Source organism: Eleutherodactylus coqui, chromosome 8, assembly GCF_035609145.1.
Source record: "Eleutherodactylus coqui strain aEleCoq1 chromosome 8, aEleCoq1.hap1, whole genome shotgun sequence".
In the NCBI taxonomy this organism is placed as follows: Eukaryota; Metazoa; Chordata; class Amphibia; order Anura; family Eleutherodactylidae; genus Eleutherodactylus; species Eleutherodactylus coqui.
In genome coordinates this window covers 176888907-176912579 of record NC_089844.1, presented here as the reverse complement: position 1 = coordinate 176912579, position 23673 = coordinate 176888907, and the positions used below count along the sequence as shown (strand labels likewise).

Sequence of the window (23673 nt, the reverse complement as noted above, 5' to 3'; positions counted from 1 at the left end):
GGTCAAATGTGGCCCTAAGAAGAACCGTTGGTGTTCTTGAGGACAGGAACCTACACTAACACTATCCCTGAATAAGCCGCAGCACTCTCCCTGATCTCTCCCAGTGTGTGTCTGAGGCGAGCCGCGGACGGCCCACTTTAAATACTCTGCGGTCACTTGATCTCACCAGCCACTCACTGCAGGGGGGTGGGATAGATCTAGAACGTCACAGGAGGAAGTTGTAATGCCTTCCCTCCATGTCTATTGGCCAGAAAATGGTGCAAAACATGCAGGGAAGGAAATGGAATTGACTCGAGTACCGCGTGGTGCTCACCTCTAGTAACGAGCATCTCGAGCACCCTAATACTCGAACGAGCATCAAGCTCGGACGAGTACATTCGCTCATCTCTAATAAAAAACTAAAAGACAGGACTGTAGGTTGTATTATATGTCGTCATCACATCATTATCTTGTTTTATGTATAATCAATATCATTTGATAAGTCATCAGAGTGAATACAGTTTACATCACTGACGTCTGACATGAGTAAAGATCATTCTCTGCAGACATACAACAGTACAGAGTAGTGTAGACAGGATTAACATTCTGATAAAGAAGTGACTTATCCTGGTGCATCCTTCATGTCTATGTGCTGCCATTAGAGAATTTTGCTACCAAAATAATGGCTTTTTAATTTCTTTCTGCTCTTCTCCTCACTTCCTCTCTTCTCCTCTCTTCCTCTCTTAAATTTTCTTTCTTCTCTTTCTCAGCCATGTGTATATACTCCAGCAGGAACTTCTTCCGTTCCCTCCAGTCTCTCTGGGAGTTTCTTTCCTGTCTCAGACGGAATGTGACATTTTCTAAGGCCTTGTGAATAACCATCAGGATATCTTTGGTTCTCTCAAGAGTCTGGATATAGTCTTCATCGGTGTAGTTCTCTATTCCTATAACAGTTTCAGCTCCCATCTGCTTGAACTGTTTTTCGATCTCAATGAAGTCTCTACTTCTCTTTCTGGTGAGGACGACAATGGGGACGACTCCTGTGAGAGACACAGATGGGAGCAGATGTGTGATATGATACAACCTCACTAATCCATACCTAGCAAATATTCATCCAGAGCAGAACCTGATACTGTGGTACCTTCAGCTTAAATGTTCAGTTCAGCCCATTGGTCACATCCCGACATATAATGCAGAGTGTAATATTTCTATTATCACATTTCATATCTATGATTTTATTATGAGCTGCTATAAGAAATACACAAATGAAAGTACCCAACACCTTAAAAGATGGAGAGAAGAAATGAAAGATAGCCATGGCGAGCAGATTAACATTTTTTTTATATTTTTGACCACCTGTATGAAATCTGCGTTGGATCTATCTACTGGCTCGTAGAAGGGAATCAAAAACACCCTCCTCTATGAGTCTGGAGAGGAGTTTGGGGGGAGTCAGAGGGGTATAGAGAAGGGGAGAAGGATCTGCTAAGGACAGAGGAGACAGGAGGACTGGACAGCAGTATCTGGGGGAATAGAAGGGTCTAGAAGCAGACATCAGCCTGCAAGAGGATCAAAACTGTCTGGTAGAGGACAGAGGAGTCTGGAAGTGGACAATAGGGTATAGAGGAGTACAGGAATTTGGAGGTGGATAAAGAAGTCTGGAGGAGGATAGAGACATTTGAAGAAAAATGACAAAAATCTGGAAAGAGGACAGAAGTCTGAAGAATGGCATAGATGTCTGGAGGAGGACAATGGGGTTTTGAGGATGACTGCATTCTGGAGGGGGACAGAGGAGTCTAGAAAGGATTGAGGATCTGGATGAGGAGAAGGACAGCCTGGCAGCTGCTTACTCCCCTCTCTACACTTCAAACACATGGCTAAAACACTTGTGCATACACTCTATATAAGTGTTTTGGACAAGAGAGTTATTGGCTGAAAAGGGTTATGCTACCAGATTTATCACAGTGTCTTATTATATATGATAAATTTCTCACATCTTTAGATACTATTGTCTAACATTACACTGTCTTTTAGTTCGCTTAGTTTACACCAATATTAGCAGCAAACTTCACATTTTGAGTTGCATCCTTTCCAGTCAAAAAAGGCCCTTTTCTCACTAAGTCACACCCTCTTGTTCAGTGAGGGTGTTAAGTGTCTAAAACATATAATAAATGTGGTGCAGTGACATGTATGCCACTTTTGGGCATGAATAGAGCCAGAACTGTGGCACATTTATCTTAGTAAATCTCCCTCATGTTTTAGAGAGATTGTATAAGACATAAAACAGCGCTGAGTTCTTTATGTTGACGGTCATGCCCCGGTCCTAGCTGGTCAAAATATGGCAGCCATAGAGCAAGAGGAAAGGAAGTCTGAGGGGCTGAGCCCACCATAACCAGCGCATGTATTACCTGTCATCTTCACACAGTTGTCCATAAATGTCTGCATGTCATTTTTGTCATATAAAGGACACGTTGCGCTGGAGAAATAAAAAATATAGATGATGATTAAAGATGAGTGAGCACACTCGTCCAAGCTTGATGCTCAATCAAGTAGTAGACTACTCGAGATGCTCACATGTTTATCGGCTTAAAAATAGCGCTAAACATGCGGGGAAGGCTTTACCACCTCCTGCTGTGACGTGCCAGCCCGCTGCACGTCTACAGCAGTGAGTGGCTGGGCTGATCAGGTGACCGCTGAGTACTTAGAGTGGCTTCACACAAGCGTGTTTTTGTGTGTAAATAGGTGCGTACATAGGTGCGCACCCATGTACATGCAAAAACACACGTGAGTGCAGGTCCATGCATTGCTTCCAATGGAGCCGCGGCTGCTGCCGGCGGCTCCATTGAAAACATTGGTCTGCCGGCACCCCTGCATTCTTTTTCAGCGAAGGGCTTTACATATAAGCCCTTCCCTGATAAAGAAAGATTTTAGTGTTAAAAAAAAAAAAAAGTTAAAAATATACTTACCTGTGTGCCGCTGTTGTGATCCCCGCTAGTATAAAGAATTCCCTGCTGCAACATCTGCCAGATCTGTGACTGATGCAGCAGAGGAATTCCTCAATTCTCTACCGCAGCTGTCACACGTCAGCTGCGGTAGAGGATTCTGCTGTCGGCAACCCCTTCAATTGATTACAGCGAAAGGCTTTAAAATATTAGCCCCTCCCTGAAAATCCAGAAAAAGTGGTTTAAAGAACAAAAATAAATACATACTTATTTCCCTTCTCCTGCTGTCCCCGCCTGCTAAAAGAGCTGAATGTAATTGGCTGAGGTACTCAGTCAATCACAGGCAACTCTCGCCCATTTATTCATTCAGCAGGAGAAGATGTGGCTGTGCCCCGGAAGCTGAAGGGAAGTAAATATGTTTTTTTTTTTCTTTTTTAGACAACTTTTTCAGGATTTTCAGCGAAGGGCTTATTTTTAAACCCCTTCCCTGAAATCAATTGAAGGGGTTGCCGGCAGCAAAATCCTCTATAACAGCTGACATGTGGGACAGCTGCGGTAGAGAATTGAAGAATTCCACTGCTGCATCTGTCACAGATGTGGCAGATGTAGCAGCAGGGAATTCTTTATACTAGCGAGGATGAGAGGATGAAGGAAACATCTGCCGAACACTACCATCTTTCTTTATCAGGGAAGGGTTTATATGTAAAGCCCTTCCCTGAAAAAGAATGCAGGGGGCCGGCAGATCATTGTTTTCAATGGAGCCACCGGCAGCAGCCACGGCTCCATTGAAAACCATGCGTGCATTCCCTATGGCGCACGCATGTCCTATCTTTGCAGGTACATGCCTGTAAAGCATGGACATGTGAACACACCATAGGGAATGCATTATTGCAAATAGAAGCGTGTTTTTGTGCATGTATATGCACGCACAAAAACACGCTGGTGTGAAACCTCCCTTAAACTGGGGCCGCCCGCTGCTTGCCTCAGGCACATGCTGGCAGAGTTTAGGGATAGTGCTGCAGAGATAGGGAAAGTGTTAGTGTAGGAATTAGGTTGTGGTGAGGCAGGGATCCTGACTACAAGAACCCAACAGTACTTCTTAGGACTACTCATCTCATTGTGTGCATTATCATTTTGGCTGTCTGGGACCAGTAGTGCACCATTTTGTTTTAAGCACCCCGCCTGTATTCTGCCCATTTGTGTTGGTGTATGCTATATGCCCGTGTGTGGATGCTGTTTTGCAGTGTATCTACCAGTGCTATACAGTGGGTTAATTATTTCTGGTGCAGCTCAGCGCCTCTCAAGTCTAAAAGTCTCTGTGCACGGTGAATGAACCCTATATCTCAGCGCTACACGCTGGTTAAATTAGTTCTGGCCTTGTTAACATTTTATCAAATCTAAAAGTCTCTGTGTGCGGTTAATTAGCCCTAGATCTCAGCGCTACATGCTGGTAAAATATTTTACGGGCCTGCATACAGCATGTCCTGTCTACAAGTCTGTGAGCGGTGAATTAGGGCTAGGTACCTGCGGTATACAGTGGCTTAATTATTTCTGGTGCAGCTCAGCGCCTCTCAAGTCTAAAAGTCTCTGTGCACAGTGAATTAGCCCTAGATCCCAGTGCTACACGCTGGAAACTTTTTTTTGGGTGCCAGCGGAACACCTCCTGCCTAAAAGAGGATTTGGGCAGAGGCCAAGGTCTTGGGTGGGGTGCAACTGTGCCAGGTTTGGCCAGTGGAATTTCTTTGTGGTTTATCCAGTCTTTGGAGCGATGAAAGGAACCGTAACTGACAGCACATTGGGTCACACAAGGTGGAGGCTCAGACCGAGCCTGACCCTGGGCCCGCTCACGTGCTTCCCACACAGAGGATTGCAGGTCCTACCTCAGTCATGGTTTCTCTGGCATATTATGCCACCTCCTCCTCCTCCTTGGGGTCTGGGGATCAGCTGGTCAACATGTATTTGCTCTTGTGTTACCACAGTTATCTGAGACACTGGTTTGGACCAATGAAATGAAGCGTAATTGATTTAATAAGACGTTTACAGCATTACTAACTTCCGAGTCCACTTTATGCCCACGATTGTTGTGCCTAGTAGTGCGCACTAGGCTTTTGCAGGAATCCCAGCTGTATAACAGGTCAACTAATTGTACACTGCCTGTTTTTGGGTGTCCCCTGACTTATAATGCCCTGCGTGGTAAAGATTGGTTTACGTGTGATAAACGCACACATCCCTGGGGGTCAGCGCTGGTCAGCATGTATTATTATTCGTGTTTCGTGTTACCACAGTTATCTGAGATACTGGATTGGAGCGTTCACAGGAAACGTAACGGATTTAATGAGACTTTCACAGGGTCACTGTATACCTGTGGTGGCTACTTTTGCGACACCTCCTGCTTCAAACCCATCTTTGGTGTTAGTATGCGCTGCTGCATTGTGGAGATGTGTAGAAGTACTGGCATCCGAGTCCCCTTTATGATCACGTTTGTGGCTCCTGACAATTTTGTGACAGAGGTGGCACGGGATTGGAATTATGATCGTACGTCAATTTATCATCAATTCTCATCAGCATTGTGGGCTATTGGCCACACTGTCAAAGAGGGTCACTGCCTGGCCCTGCCAACCCTCTGCAGTGTGTGCCTCTGGTTCCTCCTCATCTAGTATGCGCTTATAAATAGATATGAGGGTGGTGTGGCTATGAAGCGAGCGTGTGGCATAAGGGCAGTTGAACGCTGCGCAGGGAAAATTTAGTGTGCGCTGTGGACGCAGGCTCATGCGGGGGGTTGGACAGCAATGCCAGCATGTAACCCAAGAGAAGAGGCAGTGGTGTCACCCACAGGCGGTGATTGGCCTTGGTTGCACCTAGTATGGTGCTTAGCTAAGATGTGCCAGCGCGTGTGCCTTGCTGCTTATGGTCTGTCCCAAGTAAATTATTAGGGGGATGACTGCCAGGCTCTTGCCCAAAATTTGGCTTAATAGTGCGACCTAGGAGCCTCAGATGCACCCATGCATGCTGCCCCTGCCGTTCCCTATCCGTTTCTGTGGTGTTTCCATGACTTTCTGATGTTTTCAGGTGATTCACACAACCTCCCCCATGCGGAGCATTGGTCAGCTTGAAAAATGCTCGAATCTCTCATTGACTTCAATAGGGTTTGTTACTCGAAACGAGCTTTCGAGCATTACGAAAGGTTTGACTCGAGTATCGAGCACCCGAGCATTTTGGTACTCACTGATCTCTAATGATGATGATGGTGACTATGATGATGAAGGACTCATAATATGATAATGTTTCTCCTTGTTCTCTTTGTTTTTCGCTGGATTTTCTCTACTCTCCTTATAATAACACATTCCTGGGGTCTAAAGACCGATCTTTGTTCTGATAGAAATCATCATACTGCTTCCAGCTGTTGGTCACTTCTAACTTATATTGCAGGTGGCCTCAGAATTCACATTCCTGGCGCTTTGTGTGTCTGTCTGTCTGCTCTCTCACTTGGGTCTCAGTATGGACCCAGACTGGCTGCATTGTGTCAATGTGAAGTGCCGCTGGGATGGGAACAACCTATCAGATGGTAGCAGTTATTTTTGCTATTCAGATAGCACTGGGGCTTAAAGGGGTTCTGACATGAAGAAAAAAAAATTGTACTCACCTGGCCTGGCCTGGCCCGATCGCCAGGCATGTCCCCTCCAGCCGGCATCATCTTCTGTGCCTTTAAAGCAGAGCAGGAGCGGTCAAAAAGAACGCTTCCTGCTCTGCTCCGTCCGTCAGGCACTTCCGAGGTCAACGGACGGACCGCTCACAGCAAGCACGTCACAAGCAGTGCTTGCTGTGGGCGGCCCGTCCGTCCGGCTGAACTCCGGAGTGCTGCGCATGCGCAGTGGAGACGCAGCCCGTCCTGACTCCTGTCAGAGGGCACCTCTCTACTGCGCATGCGCGCAATCCCGGAGCGGCGCGGCTGCTGGAGGAAGAAGACTGCCTGCCAGGAGCTGACCCCCCGATGTCAACAACAACAGAAGACAAGGTAAGTGTTATCTTTTTATGCTTTAGCAGCCATTAACCCATGGGTTCACTGGGTCCATTAGGCACACCAGGGAACAATGGCTGCTAAAGCATAAAAAAATTATTCATGTCAGAACCCCTTTAAGGTGCCTTCACATGGGCGTATTTTTCAGCAGTATTTTGTGAGCCACAACTGGGAGTGGGTCCAATAAATGGGAGAAAGCAAATCTTTCCATTATACTTTCTTTCTGTATGTTCCACTTCTGGTTTTGGCTCATAAAATATTGATGACCCATATGCCTGTGTGAAAGAGCCTTAAAGGTACTTTTACATGGAACGACTGTTGCTCCGATGCTTTCATGCAGGAGCAGTAGTCGATCAGTGAATGATGGGTTAGCACATCTGGGATCACTTCTGGCTGCCCACCTCCATTTATGTGAACAGGCCAGTTGTACAAAGATGAATGACTGCTTGTTTACATTGAGCTAGAAGTTGCTCACTTGTATGAGCTGCTAATGAGCGATTTCTAGTTCAGTACTCTGTCAGATCCAGCATTTATATGGGACTACTGTCAAATAAAATTGCTTGTTTGAGCAATTTTTGGCAAATAGTTGGCCCTTGTAAAAGTACCTTAACTTTTAATTGAACAAATCAAGTAACCTATCACCGCTCACCTGTATATTAGGATGGGGACAATGAAGTCTGAGTAGTTTGGGTTCAGTGCTGCATCTTCCAGTCTGTGCATCATAGCTGTATAGTTATCCATCCACTCCACCTTCTCACCGATGGGGATGAAGTTTCCTGGAAGAAGCCAAATATTCACACTGTGTATAAATAAGCATCAACCCATTAAAGGGGATGTCCAGCCACATTGTAGGTTAAAGGGGTTGTCTCGCGAAAGCAAGTGGGGTTCAGCACTTCTGTATGGCCATATTAATGCACTTTGTAATATACATCGTGCATTAAATATGAGCCATACAGAAGTTATTCACTTACCTGCTCCATTGCTAGCGTCCTCGTCTCCATGGTTCCGTCTAATTTTGACGTCTTCTTGCCTTTTTAGACGCGCTTGCGCAGAAGGGTCTTCTCCCTTCTGGTCTGTCCGGGCACGAGCGATGTTCTGGCTCCGCCCCCTTCTACGTGTCACCGCGTAGCTCCGCCCCGTCACGTGTGCCGATTCCAGCCAATCAGGAGGCTGGAATCGGCAATGGACCGCACAGAGCCCACGGTGCACCATGGGAGAAGACCCGCGGTGCATCGTGGGTGAAGATCCCGGCGTCCATCTTGGAGAAGGAAGAAGTAGGAAGAAGGAAGAAGTCGCAGAGCGGGGATTTGGGTAAGTAATATTTTTTTTTAAAATTTTAACACATCCCTTGGGTTTGTCCTGCGCCGAACGGGGGGCCTATGCAAAAAAAATAACCCGTTTCAGCGCGAGACAACCCCTTTAACAATAAGTAGTCCAATGACCTTTAGTTTCACTTTTGTGGCCTTTGCAACCAGCTGCTATGACAGTATGGTAATGAAGAATACAAGACATAACAAATGAAGTGATGTATGACAAACCAGGTGAGAACCAATAGACCAGCTAGTAATTAAGTGCACTAAACAAATTCTGATGAAAGGTGGATGGTAATGGCTTCCTTATCTTCACAGAACACATCATATTAGTATCATTATGCTGAGTCTCTCAAGGTCCACCCCTTAAAGTAGTGAATAACAATCAGTGTAAATCAATCATAACATTTAATTTATCATTGTCTGCTTGTTAATATCAGACCTTGACCCAATCAAATGTTGTCAAGGATTTAACTCAAGATGTGGCAGATTATACTTGGGTGGTTTGGGTGGCCTCCAGGGTCTTGTTGTTCCAGGAAGGGGGAGTAAGATGGAGAAGGAGAGGGTTCAAGGCCATTCAAACTGCCCTGCCATCTTTACATGATTCTGGTCACTTACATACATAAGGCTGTATTCCTGACACTGCACATCCTGTGCAGCCTGCTCTTTTTCTTCATTGTCTGCAAATATTGTACGGAGAGGGCTGTATTTTTTGTCGGGCTGTCATGACGGGGAAGGTAGATATGAGATAGATAAATGTGATGTAGAGTCTCTAAGCTGTCAGACATTCTATGTGTGTCTCAGCATTCATTTTGATGTTAGTCTATTCAGTATGGTATGGCTAAGTCTCACAAGGTTTTGCAACACTGCTGTGCAGTTTGTAGGTAGAAGAGTTAAATGCTGGACAAGCAGACTTCAAAAAGACTGTCACAACTCCACAGGGGGCCTGTAATATACAACAGCCTTGCTAAACCAGAGCAAGAACTACGATCAATATGACATAAGGACAGGAACAGCCTTTACTGGAACTGGCCACATCCAGCTAACTTTTAGAGCCAATTTAAAAGAACTTCTCTCAAATAAAGGGAAAAAGGTACATTTGGAAATCGTGAGTGATCAGTACCTTGCAGCCCGATGACAAGGATATTTTGAAAAATATCACATCACCATGAATAAGATGCAGGGACTCCTATCCTTGTAGGATGCTCAGAAACCCCAGAACTGCAGATTTGGGAAAGTATGTGTCCGACTCCCTTCGTGTGTGAGCTCAAACCATATATAAAAACAGGAGAGGAAACTTAACCATCATATTTTCATTGTGGGTCGCATCCACACGGAATTATGAAAGAAATATGGATGTCAATACCCATGCACTACGGTGTAAGTCAAACCTCCATGGGGAATGGAAGGAGCAGAATGGGAGGTACCTCGCCGAGGGTTTAAAAATCACACATGGACCGTTTTCTTATAACGATAGTGAATTTGTATGCGCCAAACACCTCTCAACTACGTTTCCTTAACAAAGTGATGAGGAAGGTTAGGAAACTCTCTCCCTCCCCCCCTCCCCCATGCCTGCTCTGACGAGAATGCAGTTGCTCGAGAAGAGCAATGCTCGCTTGAGTAACTGCGTTATCCGAGCATGCTCACTCATCTCTAGTGTTAATATACCCAGACCTCTCAAGGAGACGATTAAAATAGATTTTCGTTATCCATTGGAAACAGGGCCGGTTCTGTATTTGGGACTACAGATCTCCCTCCCCCTGGGAAGTATGTCAGCAACGAATATAAATTTATTGCTAGATTCACTTCAAATTGAATTAGCTAAATTTGACAAGTAGAACCATTGTGGTTGGGAAGAATAGCTCTCTACAAAATGATAATACTTCCAAAAATCCTTTATATTTTCAGAACCATGACGATTCCTATTCATCAGAAATATCTAAAAGCGCTCCAGAAACAAATCTTGGCATTTATATGCAAAAGGGAAAGGACCAATACTTGCAGCTTCCATATTGTATTCCTCGAGGGCAAGAGGTGGAATGGGTCCTACCATTAAGGTCTCGATAGAAGCATGGACCCACCTAGTGGAGATTTCTAAATCCTATTGCCCTAGACAACAAATACCTATCCCGATCGAAACTTTAGAGCTTCTAATTCCCAATCTAACAATCAAAAGCTGGAAGAAAAAAGGAATAGGTTTAATTTCAGATCTTCAGGATAACTCAGATTTAAAACCTTTTGACAAGCTGTGTAAAGAATCGAGTCTTAGTAGTTGCGACCTACTCCAATACCTACAAATTAAAAGTTTTGTATCACTACCTAAATATTTGTACAATCTACTATTTACCCAGGACTATCCAAAAATTCGAATTAAATACTTGTATGACATATTTTATGGGGAAGCTGAGGAGTAAGAAAATAGACAGAAAAAGGTCCACCTCCTTAATTGGGAAAAAGATCTGAAAACTAAACATGACCTGGTGCAGTGGGCCAAGGCTTTCAAAGGGGCATACAAAAGTACTGCTAGCGGAAGTTTATTAGAGGTACACAAAAAGGTGATAACAAGATGGTATTACTCTCCTACAAGATTAGCTAGACTATTCCCGGGTACCCCTCAAACATGTTGGAGAGGATGCAACGAAGCAGGATCTCTTCTCCATATATTTTGGGAGTGTCCCCACATCCTCTCCCTATGGAAATTAGTATTCTCCATAATTCTTAAGGTCACGGGCATAAAAATCAATCCAACACCGCAATTGGCCGTATTTTTGTTGGGCTTGGAGGAGATCCCACCTCGGTATAAGAAGATTGTCGCACATGTCTTGCTTAGTGTTAGGTTACTGATAGCCAAGGGGTGGAAAACCTCAAATGCACCTTCAATGCAGAACTTAATAAATATAGTCTCAGAACACTGTTCTTTTGAAAAATTATTTGCTCTAAGGCAAGACAGATTGCGTAGTTACAGAGAAATGTGGCAACTGAGGCTAAATTGCGTTAGAAAAGGGATAATCTAATAAAGGAAATTAGAATATTAAAAATCCAGGGTTACTCTTGAAAAAGGTGTGGAGGGCAAAGAATATCTCTTGTGTCATGATTTGTATTGGTTCTTTCGTTCCTGGGAATGTACCTTTCCCACTTCCCTCTCCCCCCCACCCCACACCTCCAATTAACCTCCTCCCCCCCTACTTCCCCAACCCACTTCGCTCTAAAGAAACGTTTATGTTTACATTTGAGGTGTAGGAGAATAACATTGACGTATAGGTTTACAATTTTAAATTGCAAACTATAAGAATTACAACTGTGATGTTTAACCTGTAGAGATGAGCGAACGTACACGTCCGAGCTTGATACTCGTTCGAGTATTAGCGTGTTCGGGATGCTCGTTACTCGTAACGAGTACCACGCGGTGTTCTGGTTACTTTCACTTTCATCTCTGAGACGTTAGCGCGCTTTTCTGGCCAATTGAAAGACAGGGAAGGCATTACAACTTCCCCTGCGACGTTCAAGCCCTATACCACCCCCCTGCTGTGAGTGGCTGGCGAGATCAGGTGTCACCCGAGTATATAAATCGGTCCCTCCCGCGGCTCGCCTCAGATGCGTTGTGACATAGCTGAGGGACAGTGCTATCATGTTGGAGCTGCTGTAGGGAGAGTGTTAGGAGTTAGTGTAGGCTTCAAGAACCCCAACGGTCCTTCTTAGGGCCACATCTAACCGTGTGCAGTACTGTGGAGGCTGCTTTTAGCAGTGTTGCACTTTTTTTTTGGTATATCGGCCGTGCAGAGCATTGCGCCCTGCAGTAATACTCCAGGGACAGAATTGTGTAGGCAGGGCCAGAAGACATATATTATAGATTGAATATACGCAGTGGTCCTTTTCAAAAAAATATTGGAAAAAAATCTATTTGGCCTGCCTGTCACTGTGCTCAGTGTTCTGGGTCCGTGTCTGCTGGGGGTAGTAGTTCTCCAAATAAATACGCAGCCAGCTAAGTGTTACAGCAGGCGTGTGCCAAATTATTTCCTGGGGTTCCGTAAACGAAGTCAGCCTCCAACCATAGGCCAATAAGCGGCACATTTAATTACAGCGTTCTGTTTCTGCACTACTGCTAATACACCATGCTGAGGGGTAGGGGTAGGCCTATAGGACGTGGACGCGAGCGAGGACGCGGAGGCCCAAGTCAGGGTGTGGGCACAGGCCGAGCCAGTGCGGTGGCCAGGGGTAGAGGCAGGGCCAGACCGAATAATCCACCAACTGGTTCCCAAAGCGCCCCCTCGCGCCATGCCACCCTGCAGAGGTCAAGGTGCTCTACCGTGTGGCAGTTTTTCACAGAGACGCCTGACGACCGACGAACAGTGGTGTGCAACCTTTGTCGCGCCAAGATCAGCTGGGGAGGCACCACCACCAGCATGCGCAGGCATATGATGGCCAAGCACCCCACAAGGTGGGACGATGCCCGTTCACCACCTCCGGTTTGCACCACTGCCTCTCCCCCTGTGCCCCAACCTGCCACTGAGATCCAACCCCCCTCTGAGGACACAGGCAGTACCGTCTCCTGGCCTGCACCCACACCCTCACCTCCGCTGTCCTCGGCCCCATCCAGCAATGTCTCTCAGCGTAGCGTCCAGACGTCGCTAGCGCCACAGTTTGAGCGCAAGCGCAAGTACGACGCCACGCACCCGCACGCTCAACCGTTAAACGTGCACATTGCAAAATTGATCAGCCTAGAGATGCTGCCGTATAGGCTTGTGGAAACGGAGGCTTTCAAAAGCATGATGGCGGCGGCGGCCCCGCGCTACACGGTTCCCAGTCGCCACTACTTTTCCCGATGTGCCGTCCCAGGCCTGCACGACCACGTCTCCCGCAACATTGTACGCGCCTTCACCAATGCGGTTACTGCCAAGGTCCACTTAACAACAGACACATGGACAAGCACAGGCGGGCAGGGCCACTATATCTCCCTGATGGCACATTGGGTGAATATAGTGGAGGCTGGGACAGAGTCAGAGCCTGGGACCGCTCACGTCCTACCCACCCCCCGAATTGCGTGCCCCAGCTCGGTGGTGGTATCTGCGGGGGTGTATGCTTCCTCCACTAAACCACCCTCCTCCTCCTCCTACGCAACCTCTGTCTCGCAATCAAGATGTGTCAGCAGCAGCAGCACGTCGCCAGCAGTCGGTGTCACGTGGCGTGGCAGCACAGCGGTGGGCAAGCGTCAGAAGGCCGTGCTGAAACTACTCAGCTTAGGAGAGAAGAGGCACACGGCCCACGAACTGCTGCAGGGTCTGACAGAGCAGACCAACCGCTGGCTTGCGCCGCTGAGCCTCCAACCGCGCATGGTCGTGTGTGACAACAGCCGTAACCTGGTGGCGGCTCTGCAGCTCGGCAGCCTCACGCACGTGCCATGCCTGGCCCATGTCTTTAATTTGGTGGTTCAGCGCTTTCTGAAAAGCTACCCCCACTTGTCATACCAGCTCTGCGCACATTTTCGCAAATCCCACACGCACGCTGCCACCCTGCGGACCCTGCAACATCGGTTTAATCTGCCAGTGCACCGACTGCTGTGCGACGTGCCCACACAGTGGAACTCTATGCTCCACATGTTGGCCAGACTCTATGAGCAGCGTAGAGCTATAGTGGAATACCAACTCCAACTTGCGCGGCGCAGTGGGAGTCAGCCTCCTCAATTATTTACAGAAGAGTGGGCCTGGTTGGCAGCCATCTGCCAGGTCCTTGAAAATTTGAGGAGTCTACCCAGATGGTGAGCGGGGATGCTGCAATCATTAGCGTCACCATTCCTCTGCTATGCCTCTTGAGAAGTTCCCTGCAAAGCATAAAGGCAGACGCTTTGGAATCAGAAACGGAGGCGGGGGAAGACAGTATGTCGCTGGATAGTCAGAGCAACCTCATGTCTATATCTCAGCGCGTTGAGGAGGAGGGGGAGGAGCATGAGGAGGAGGGGGAAGAGACAGCTTGGCCCACTGCAGAGGGTACAGATGCAGCTTGCCTGTCATCCTTTCAGCGTGTATGGCCAGAGGAGGAGGAGGAGGAGGAGGATCCTGAAAGTGATCTTCCGAGTGAGGACAGCCATGTTTTGCATACAGGTACCCTGGCACACATGGCTGACTTCATGTTAGGATGCCTTTCTCGTGACCCTCGCGTTACACGCATTCTGGTCACTACGGATTACTGGGTGTACACACTGCTCGATCCACGGTATAAGGAGAGCCTTTGCACTCTCATTCCCGAAGAGGAAAGGGGTTCGAGAATGATGCTATACCACAGGGCGCTGGTGGACAAACTGATGGTAAACTTCCCATCCGACAGCGCTAGTGGCCGAAGGCGCATTTCCGCGGCCCAGGTAGCAGGGGAGGCGCAGAGATCAGGCAGCATGTACAGCGCAGGCAGGGGAACACTCTCTAAGGCCTTTGACAGCTTTATGGCTCCCCAGCAAGACTGTGTCACCGGTCCCCAGTCAAGGCTGAGTTGGCGGGAGTACGTAGCCGATTGCAGCACCGTCCTCGGTGACGCCTCTGCCCCCTACAACTACTGGGTGTTGAAGCTGGACACGTGGCCTGAACTCGCGCTGTATGCCCTGGAGGTGCTTGCTTGTCCTGCGGCTAGCGTCTTGTCAGAGAGTGTGTTTAGTGTGGCTGGGGGAATCATCACGGATAAGCGTACCCACCTGTCAACCGACAGTGCCAACAGGCTTACACTCATCAAGATGAACAAAACCTGGATTTCCCCAGACTTCTCTTCTCCACCAGCGGACAGCAGTGATACCTAAGCAATACGTTGGCTGCACCCGCGGATGGAAGCATCGTTCTCTATCACCATCCAAAACGGGGACCTTTTTGCTTCATCAATCTGTGTATAATATTCATCCTCCTCCTCCTGCTCCTCCTCCTGAAACCTCACGTAATCACGCCGAACGTGCAATTTTTCTTAGGCCCACAAGGCTCAGTCATATAAATTTTCTAAACAATATTTATACGTTTGAATGCTCATTAAAGCGTTGAAACTTTCACCTGAACCAATTTTTATTTTAACTGGACTGCCTCCAGGCCTAGTTACCAATTAAGCCACATTAACCAAAGCCATTAATGGGTTTTACCTGCCCTCTCGGTTGGGCATGGGCAATTTTTCTCAGGTACATTAGTACTGTTGGTACACCAATTTTTGTGGGCCCTCGCCTACAGTGTAATCCAATAAATTTTTGGCCCACCTGCATTACAGCTGACATAACATCAGCTGTGATGGGCAATGCAATGGGATATATTTATGTACCGCCGGTGGGTTCCAGGGAGCCACCCATGCTGTGGGTCCACAGGGAGTTGTAAATGCATCTGTGTCCACTTCTAAAGAACCCCAGTCTGACTGGGGCATGCAGTGTGGGCCGAAGCCCACCTGCATTAAACATGACATTACTACCTCAGCTGTGATGGGCAATGCAATGGGATATTGTTATGTACCGCCGGTGGCTTCCTGGCACCCACCCATGCTGTGGGTCCACAGGGAGTTGTAAATGCATCTGTTTCCACTTCTAAAGAACCCCAGTCTGACTGGGGCATGCAGTGTGGGCCGAAGCCCACCTGCATTAAACATGACATTATTACCTCAGCTGTGATGGGCAATGCAATGGGATATATTTATGTACCACCGGTGGCTTCCTGGCACCCACCCATGCTGTGGGTCCACAGGGAGTTGTAACTACATGTGTCCACTTCTAAAGAACCCCAGTCTGACTGGGGCATGCAGTGTGGGCCGAAGCCCACCTGCATTTCATCTGACATTAGCTCTGCTGTCCAGGGCACTGCAATGGGATACATTTATGTACAGCGGGTGGGTTCCAGGGAGCCACCCATGCTGTGGGTCCACAGGGAGTTGTAACTACATGTGTCCACTTCTAAAGAACCCCAGTCGGACTGGGGCATGCAGTGTGGGCCGAAGCCCACCTGCATTAAACATGACATTATATTACCTCAGCTGTGATGGGCAATGCAATGGGATATATTTATGTACCGCCGGTGGCTTCCTGGCACCCACCCATGCTGTGGGTCGACAGGGAGTTGTAAATGCATCTGTTTCCACTTCTAAAGAACCCCAGTCTGACTGGGGCATGCAGTGTGGGCCGAAGCCCACCTGCATTTCATCTGACGTTAGCTCTGCTGTCCAGGGCACTGCAATGGGATACATTTATGTACAGCGGGTGGGTTCCAGGGAGCCACCCATGCTGTGGGTGCACACGGAATTCCCATTGCGGAGTTGTACCTGCCTGTGACTATTTATAAAAAAACGCGGTCTGACTGGGGCATGCAGACACCTTGACAGAATGAATAGTGTGTGGCACATAGGTTCCCAATTGCTATGCCCACGTGTGCAGCTCCAGATGGAGGTGGCACAGGATTGGATTTCTCATTGCTTATGTACAGCATTGTGGACTATCACCCCGCCCCTTTTAAAGAGGGTCGCTGCCTTGCCGTGCCAACCCTCTGCAGTGTGTGCCTGCGGTTCCTCTGGCAGACGCACTTATAAATAGACATGAGTGTGGCGTGGCATGAGGGCAGCTGAAGGCTACGCAGCGACACTTTGGTGTGCGCTGTGGACACTGGGTCGTGCGGGGGGAGGGGGGCTGTTGGGCAGCATGTAACCCAGGAGAAGTGGCAGCGGAGTGTCATGCAGGCAGTGATTGTGCTTTGTTGGAGGTAGTGTGGTGCTTAGCTAAGGTATCCATTGCTAATGAGGGCTTTTCAGAAGTAAAAGTTGTTGGGGGGGGGGGGCCTACTCTTGCCGCTATTGTGGCTTAATAGTGGGACCTGTGAACTTGAGATGCAGCCCAACATGTAGCCCCTCGCCTGCCCTATCCGTTGCTGTGTCGTTTCCATCACTTTCTTGGGTTTTGCAGATTTTCACAAATGAAAACCTTAGCGAGCATCGGCGATATACAAAAATGCTCGGGTCGCCCATTGACTTCAATGGGGTTCGTTATTCGAAACGAACCCTCGAGCATCGCAAAAAGTTCATCTCGAGTAACGAGCACCCGAGCATTTTGGTGCTCGCTCATCTCTATTAACCTGTCATCTCAATAAAAATTATTGGAATTAAAAATCACACATGGATGTGTGCTCAGGGTCAGCCCCTTGGTGCGCACTATGCGTGAGGACTGCCCTGTAATTCCATGAGACTCCACACAAAGAATGGTAACACTCCTACTTTGATCCTTTTATTTTAATATTGTCTGCCAGTGTCTTATGTATGTCTCTTGCCTATTACCTTGTAATATCATTTTTGTATTTTTCTGTAAATAAGCACTGCTAACTTTTTAGAAATAAACTGTCAATTAAAACCTCCTGTCGTCGAACTGTACCTTTCAGGTCATTCCCTTGACTCCCTCGCTCATCTTCCAGTCATTCGAAGTCCACACCCTACAACTCTTCCGCCCACTGTCCCTTTGCATTGCAGTTATCTAGCGGCCCTCAGGTCCCACCACCTGTTCCTAGACTACTTCGCCACCTGACTTCCCCACTTCCTATCCTGTGAAATCCCTCATCCTTGGTGATTTCAATATTGTAAGGACTGTGGTTGTGGAACCAGTGTGTCAACTTACTGGGTAGGTGAAGATCTGATCCAGCACAGCTGACAGACAACCTCAGCATGGGAGGTAAGATACCAGATGAACAGCCCCATATATGGATGGAAACCAGGGAAGGTATCTTGCCCTGAACTGATAACCAGGAGAGGGAAACCCCTGCCTATAAGTGAAGTACTCATCGCGATAAGGACGACCCCATGGTCTTCCTCGAGGCGCTGACTTACCCTGGCAGGCCAGAACACCTATATGACAAAGATAGAACAACACCGGGGAATACAGAAAAAAAAAGAAGAACAAGCAGACAATGATAAACAAAGAAGCAGACAATGGGAACAACAGACTACAGAGCACACAAACGAAGAACACAGAACACAAGCAGAGTGCAAGGTAACTGTCAAACCAGCGTCTGGACAGGACATGATAGGAACAAAACTCTCAACAACACTGCAACAAGGTCTGAAAGGCCCAAGGCAGCTATATATGATGGTGATTAGAAAAGCAGCATCAGCTGAACAGGACACCAGAAGCTATTAACCCTAGGAGTGCTGGAAGAGAGTGATATAAGCTCAGGGAACACAGAGAATGGGATAATACCCATATTTGCCAGACACAGAAGCAGAAGATTGTGTCTGAACAGTGCACCTAACAAATATTCCTACTAACAACCGCAGCTCCTCATCTGCCTCCCAGCTTTTAACGCTCACCTCCTCCCACTGCCTATCACAACTCCCCCATTCACAGAGATGGCAAAACTCTCAAATTAATCTTCCTCTGTCTCTGCTCTGCCTCACACTTTACAAACTCCCCCCTTCCACTTTCTAGAGAGTGCTAGAGAACTAATCGCCTATTTCAACAAAAATATTGACAGCATCCAAAAATAAATCTCCAAAAACGGCATGGCTAGCCCCGATCCCAGTCTCCTCAGCACTATATCCATCACCCATTCACTTTCAATCTTCAGGTTGCTTTCCACCGCTTGCCCGGCCACCTGCGCTAGTGACCCTATTCCCTCTCACCTCCTCTGGTCCCTTTCCCCAGCTGTCATTACCCACCTCACCACCATCTGCAACCTCTCCCTAACCTCTGGCGCCTTCCCCTCCTCATTTAAACTTTCCATCATAACCCCTCTGCTAAAATAACAACCCTTGACCTGACCAACGCTCCTAATTACTGACCCGTCTCAAACCTCCACTTCATCTTCAAATTACTAGAACGCCTGGTCTACTCTCACCTCACATGCTTTCTCTCTGACAACTCTCTCTCCGACACCCTCCAGTTTGGTTTCCGTCCTTGCCCGAAACTGCCCTCACAAAACTATCAAATGACCTGATGACAGAAAAGTCTAGAGGCGAGTACTCCCTACTAATCCTCCTTGACCTTTCTGCTGCATTTTACATGGTCGATCATGACCTCCTTCTCAATATACTCCGCTCTATCAGCCTAAAGGACACTGCTCTTTCCTGGTTCTCCTCCTACCTCTCTGACTGCTCTTTCAGTGTCTCTATTGCTGGTTCTATCTCTTCTCCACTTCCTCTGGCTGTTGGGGTCCCCCAGGAATCGGTCCTCAATCCCCTTCTCTTTTCTATCTACACCCCCCCAATTGGACAAACATTCACAAATTCAGCATCCAATACCATCTCTAAGCTGATGACACCCAACTATACACCTCCTCTCGTTAGATCTCTGAAGCATTCCTCCAAAATATCACTGACTGTCTGTCCGCTGTCTCTAACACTATGTCCTCCTTTTTTCTCAAACTTAACGTCTCTAAAACTGACCTCGTCTTTTTGCCTTCCAACCAATTTCCCCTCAACATCTCCATTCCGGTGTCTGGCACCATCATAACCCCCAGATAGCACGCCCGATACCTTGGTGTCACACTGAACTCTGGCCTCTCCTTTACTCCCCACATCCAATCTCTGGCCTGAACATGCCAGCTATACCTTTGAAATATTGCTTAAATCCATCCGCTCCTCACCATGGACACTCTAAAGACACTCATTGTTGCCTTCATCCACTCCCGACTCGACTACTGCAACTTGCTATTCGTTGGCTTTCCCCACACCAGACTCTCCCCTCTCCAATCCATACTAAACTTGGCAGCTAAGCTCATTTTTCTATCCAGCTGTTACTTAGATGCCTCTGCACTATGCCAGTCACTGCATTGGCTGCCCATCCACTGCAGAACTAAATTTAAGTTCCTCACACTCACCTACAAAGCACTCCATGGTGCCACTTCCCTCCTGTTTGTACACCACCCAGCCCACACACTCTAATCTGCTAGCACACTCAGACTAAACACCTCTCTAATAAGAACCTCACATGCTCGCCTACAGGACTTCACCAGAGCAGCACGCATCCTCTGGAACGCTCTACCCCAAGGCATCCGTCCAATCCCCAATGCACAAAGCTTCAGATGTGCCTTAAAAATGCATCTCTTCAGGGAGGCATAACAAATCTCCTGTCCTAGTATCCCTGCCTGTCCCTATGGCTGCCCACACCTTCTATCCTGCTTATCATGACCACTATCCCTGCACCTCTTTACCTCCCCACCCAGTTTGCTTCTTAATAACTGATTTGAACATGTAACTCCTATATCGCCTGTGTTCCCCCATGCCTCATCTTCCCCTCCCCTGCATCTCCTGTATCACCCCCACCCAGTTGGCTTCAAACTAATTGTAAATCACATGTAATTGTTGTATTGTTTGTGTTCTCCCATGCTTGAAAGCGCTGCGGAATAAGTTGGCTCTATACAAATAAAGATCATTATTATTAATTAGAGAATCTCGTCCATGTTAACACAAAACCATATCTCTAAAGATATATCTGTGGTGGCTGCATATATTTGTGTTGGAATTAAAGAGCTCTGGAGAGCACTAGAACGATCAGGTCATGATTTGAGCTTTTGCTTCACATGCGTGCAGAAGTCTGGAAAAGCTGGGTACACATCAGCCTGTATTCTAGTGACTTCAAGCTTGCAATCTCAGCGACATTGGGCACAGGGCTAGGCAGATTGCTGTAGAATTGTGGCAGAAGGTGGTGGTCTCTTGTCCGGTTCAAGTGAAGAGTCTTGAAAAGTTGGGTACCAGTCACTCCACAATCTAAGCCTCTCCTTGCCTGCGTGACTGGGGCATAGAGGAACTTTGATTTGTGGAGGCATGAAAATTGATCTATCACTTTGTTGGGGCACAGAGGAGACTGTATTACTCTCTTAGGGCACAGAGAAGCTCTGTTTTATGGAGGCATTTAAAGTTCTCTATTACTTTGTGGGGGCACGGAGGGGCAAGTATCATTTTGTGGGCACAGAGGGGGATCTATTGCTTTGTAGGGACATGGAAAAGGCTCTTACTTTGTGGGGGCACAAAGGAGCTCTATTGTTTAGTGGCAGCATGGAAAGTGCTGTATTATGTTGTGACGGTATGGAGGGGACACTATTACTTTATGGGGAAATGGAGAGGATTTTATTACTTTGTGAGGGTATACAGGGGCTATATTAGTTTGTGGAGCATGGAGGGGGCATTATTACTTTGTTGGCGGCACATAAAAGCTCTATTACTGAGAAGGTACAGATTCATAATATGGAAGAATCTGTCTGAAAATGGCCGCTTGATACAAAATGGAGCATTATAATATATAAATAAGCTTGCGCGTAGTGAAACAATAATTCAAGCAGAAATAACTTTAGAGCATGAGCTACGGTACAATGTTTCTTGACATTTGTTTCTTTTGTTCCGAGAACCAAGCCTGGTACAATCATTATCAGAAGAGACTCCCCTATGCTCTGAGATTTGGGAAAAGAACGAATTGTGCTAATAAGACACTGCAACCATCCAAACTCACAAGGGAGGACTAGATAACGTCGGGAGAAATAAACATTTGAAGGACATTTCATATATATTCTCACACTATGCTGTAATGTTTTTCTAACCCAATGAGATTAACACCGTGACTAATGACGCATTCCTTTCCTGTATTGAGAAACCTATGCAAAGTTAATAAACGTTCAGAGTACGCGCACCTTAAGCAGAGTGAGCTGTATACTTGCCGTGGCTTCACTGTACGTATCTGAGGAGAACTGAAGACTGACTCTTTGTGTCTAGTTCTTGGGCTCCCTGGTGCACCCAGATACAAACTAATTTGGACCTCAAGACCTAAAAGGTTATGTGACCGTGCAGCGGTCCTTAACATTACCATATGGGAGTATAAGGGGGCTCTATTATTTTGTGGGGACAAAGGGGTTTAATTACTGTGTGAGGTCACAGTATGGGGGAATTTTTGGGGCACTTGTACTCTGTGGGACACTATTACTATGGGATGGAACTGAGAGGGGTATTGAACAAAGCAGCAGGGAGAACCAGAACAGCAGTGTTAAGCACAGGAAAATAAAGACACTAACTCTAATTACTGCATGTGAAAGGGGCAAGTTGTTTGAACAGCTCAAGGCCTCTGGTCTACTTAATCCGTCACTGGCCTAAAATTACAAAAGGAGATCACTCAGATCTACAAAATCATAGCATAAAAACAGTATGAAGCATCATGTAATGAGAAAAAATATTTCTGCCTCTACTCCCATGAGAATCACATTTGGAAATTGCTAATTTTGCAATTTTTGAAAGATTGTGTGCAACTTACTTTCATAAAGGAAAACATGGAAGTAGCACATGAGCAACAGAAGTGATATTTATCAAAGTGTATATTAGATATTTACTGCTCATTTTCCACCAACCTTCTAGGTCAGAGTCCTGCATCGCCTCCATCCATAGCTTTTGTCTAGATACTTACCCTTAACTCATTGTTGGCTGAATTTATTTTTGTCTCTACAGGTCATTCCTGTAAATAGTCAACTAAAGACAGCTTTACACCGGATGACTATCAGCCAAATAATCCCTCAAAACAGGAGATGTAAATGACAGTCATTCCATGTCAACATGGCCATCAACAGGATAACAAGATAGTCACTTCCTTTCAGCTCAGCTCACCTATAAATTAGTCGCTAATTGATCAATAGTCATCTGGTGTAAAGTCACAGTCATTTGTATTTGAACAACTTGCAAGTGATTTTGCTTGGAGATCCCCTCTATTAACGATCATCTATCTGCGTAAATGGAAATTATTGAATGTAATCTGCACGCTTCAGTGACTCCTCTGAGTGTTTATCTGCATGATTGTAGTTCCATGTAAACCCTCCCTACTGTGCAGATTGGTCATACAAGACAACATACAATGGGATGTGACATGGGAATAGATGAATTGTTAAAAGGTTTTACCCTATAAGTCTAATGTTTGACGCTCTCACTTACCTAATTGGGCATAAATTACCACTTTATGAAAGCTGTTTGCGAGGTTACATGCTCTGTTGTCCACCATAGTGATGTTCTCAGTGAGGTCGTAGGCTTTCCTTACTGTGGTTATGGCTCCTCCATCTGCTGTTTCTCCAGCTTCAGCATATTGTATAAATGTTTCACCCTCTTCAAGCACGTACTTAGAGGAGTTGATGAAGAAAGATTTCCCATGACCGATGGAACCAATAAGCTGTAAGAGAACCCGGGAGTATCCCTGATTACCACGAGGCCCATCATCCAGGCTAAATCTAAGGATCTTTTGTCTGAGCTGGTTGGGCTCCATCTCTCATAGACTGTTCTTTCTTCTCTGTGCCTTGTGTCTGTATAATGAACAACTTTTGTTCTTAGCTTTCTATCTAATGAAAGAGAATACTTTCTCTTTCATTTCCGGAATCAGATGAATTCCTGTAAGCTGAGCTTTTGTTACTAAGAAATTACTTTGAATTTGTATCTCAATGTTAAATCTAACATTTGAAAGAAAAACAGGAAGTTTTATTCA

At 46.6% G+C, this 23673-nt stretch overlaps 1 protein-coding gene across 1 annotated transcript; it reads right to left on the bottom strand.

Moving 5' to 3' along the window:
- Nucleotides 1-421: 421 nt before the first annotated feature.
- Nucleotides 422-23457, bottom strand: LOC136578038 (uncharacterized). Its single transcript, XM_066577946.1, has 4 exons — nucleotides 23133-23457; nucleotides 7586-7712; nucleotides 2385-2452; nucleotides 422-1019 (listed from the first exon to the last, which is right to left on the bottom strand). The coding sequence occupies exons 1-4, from the start codon at nucleotides 23455-23457 to the stop codon at nucleotides 670-672; spliced, it is 870 nt and encodes a 289-aa protein (XP_066434043.1). The 3' UTR covers nucleotides 422-669.
- Nucleotides 23458-23673: the final 216 nt, after the last annotated feature.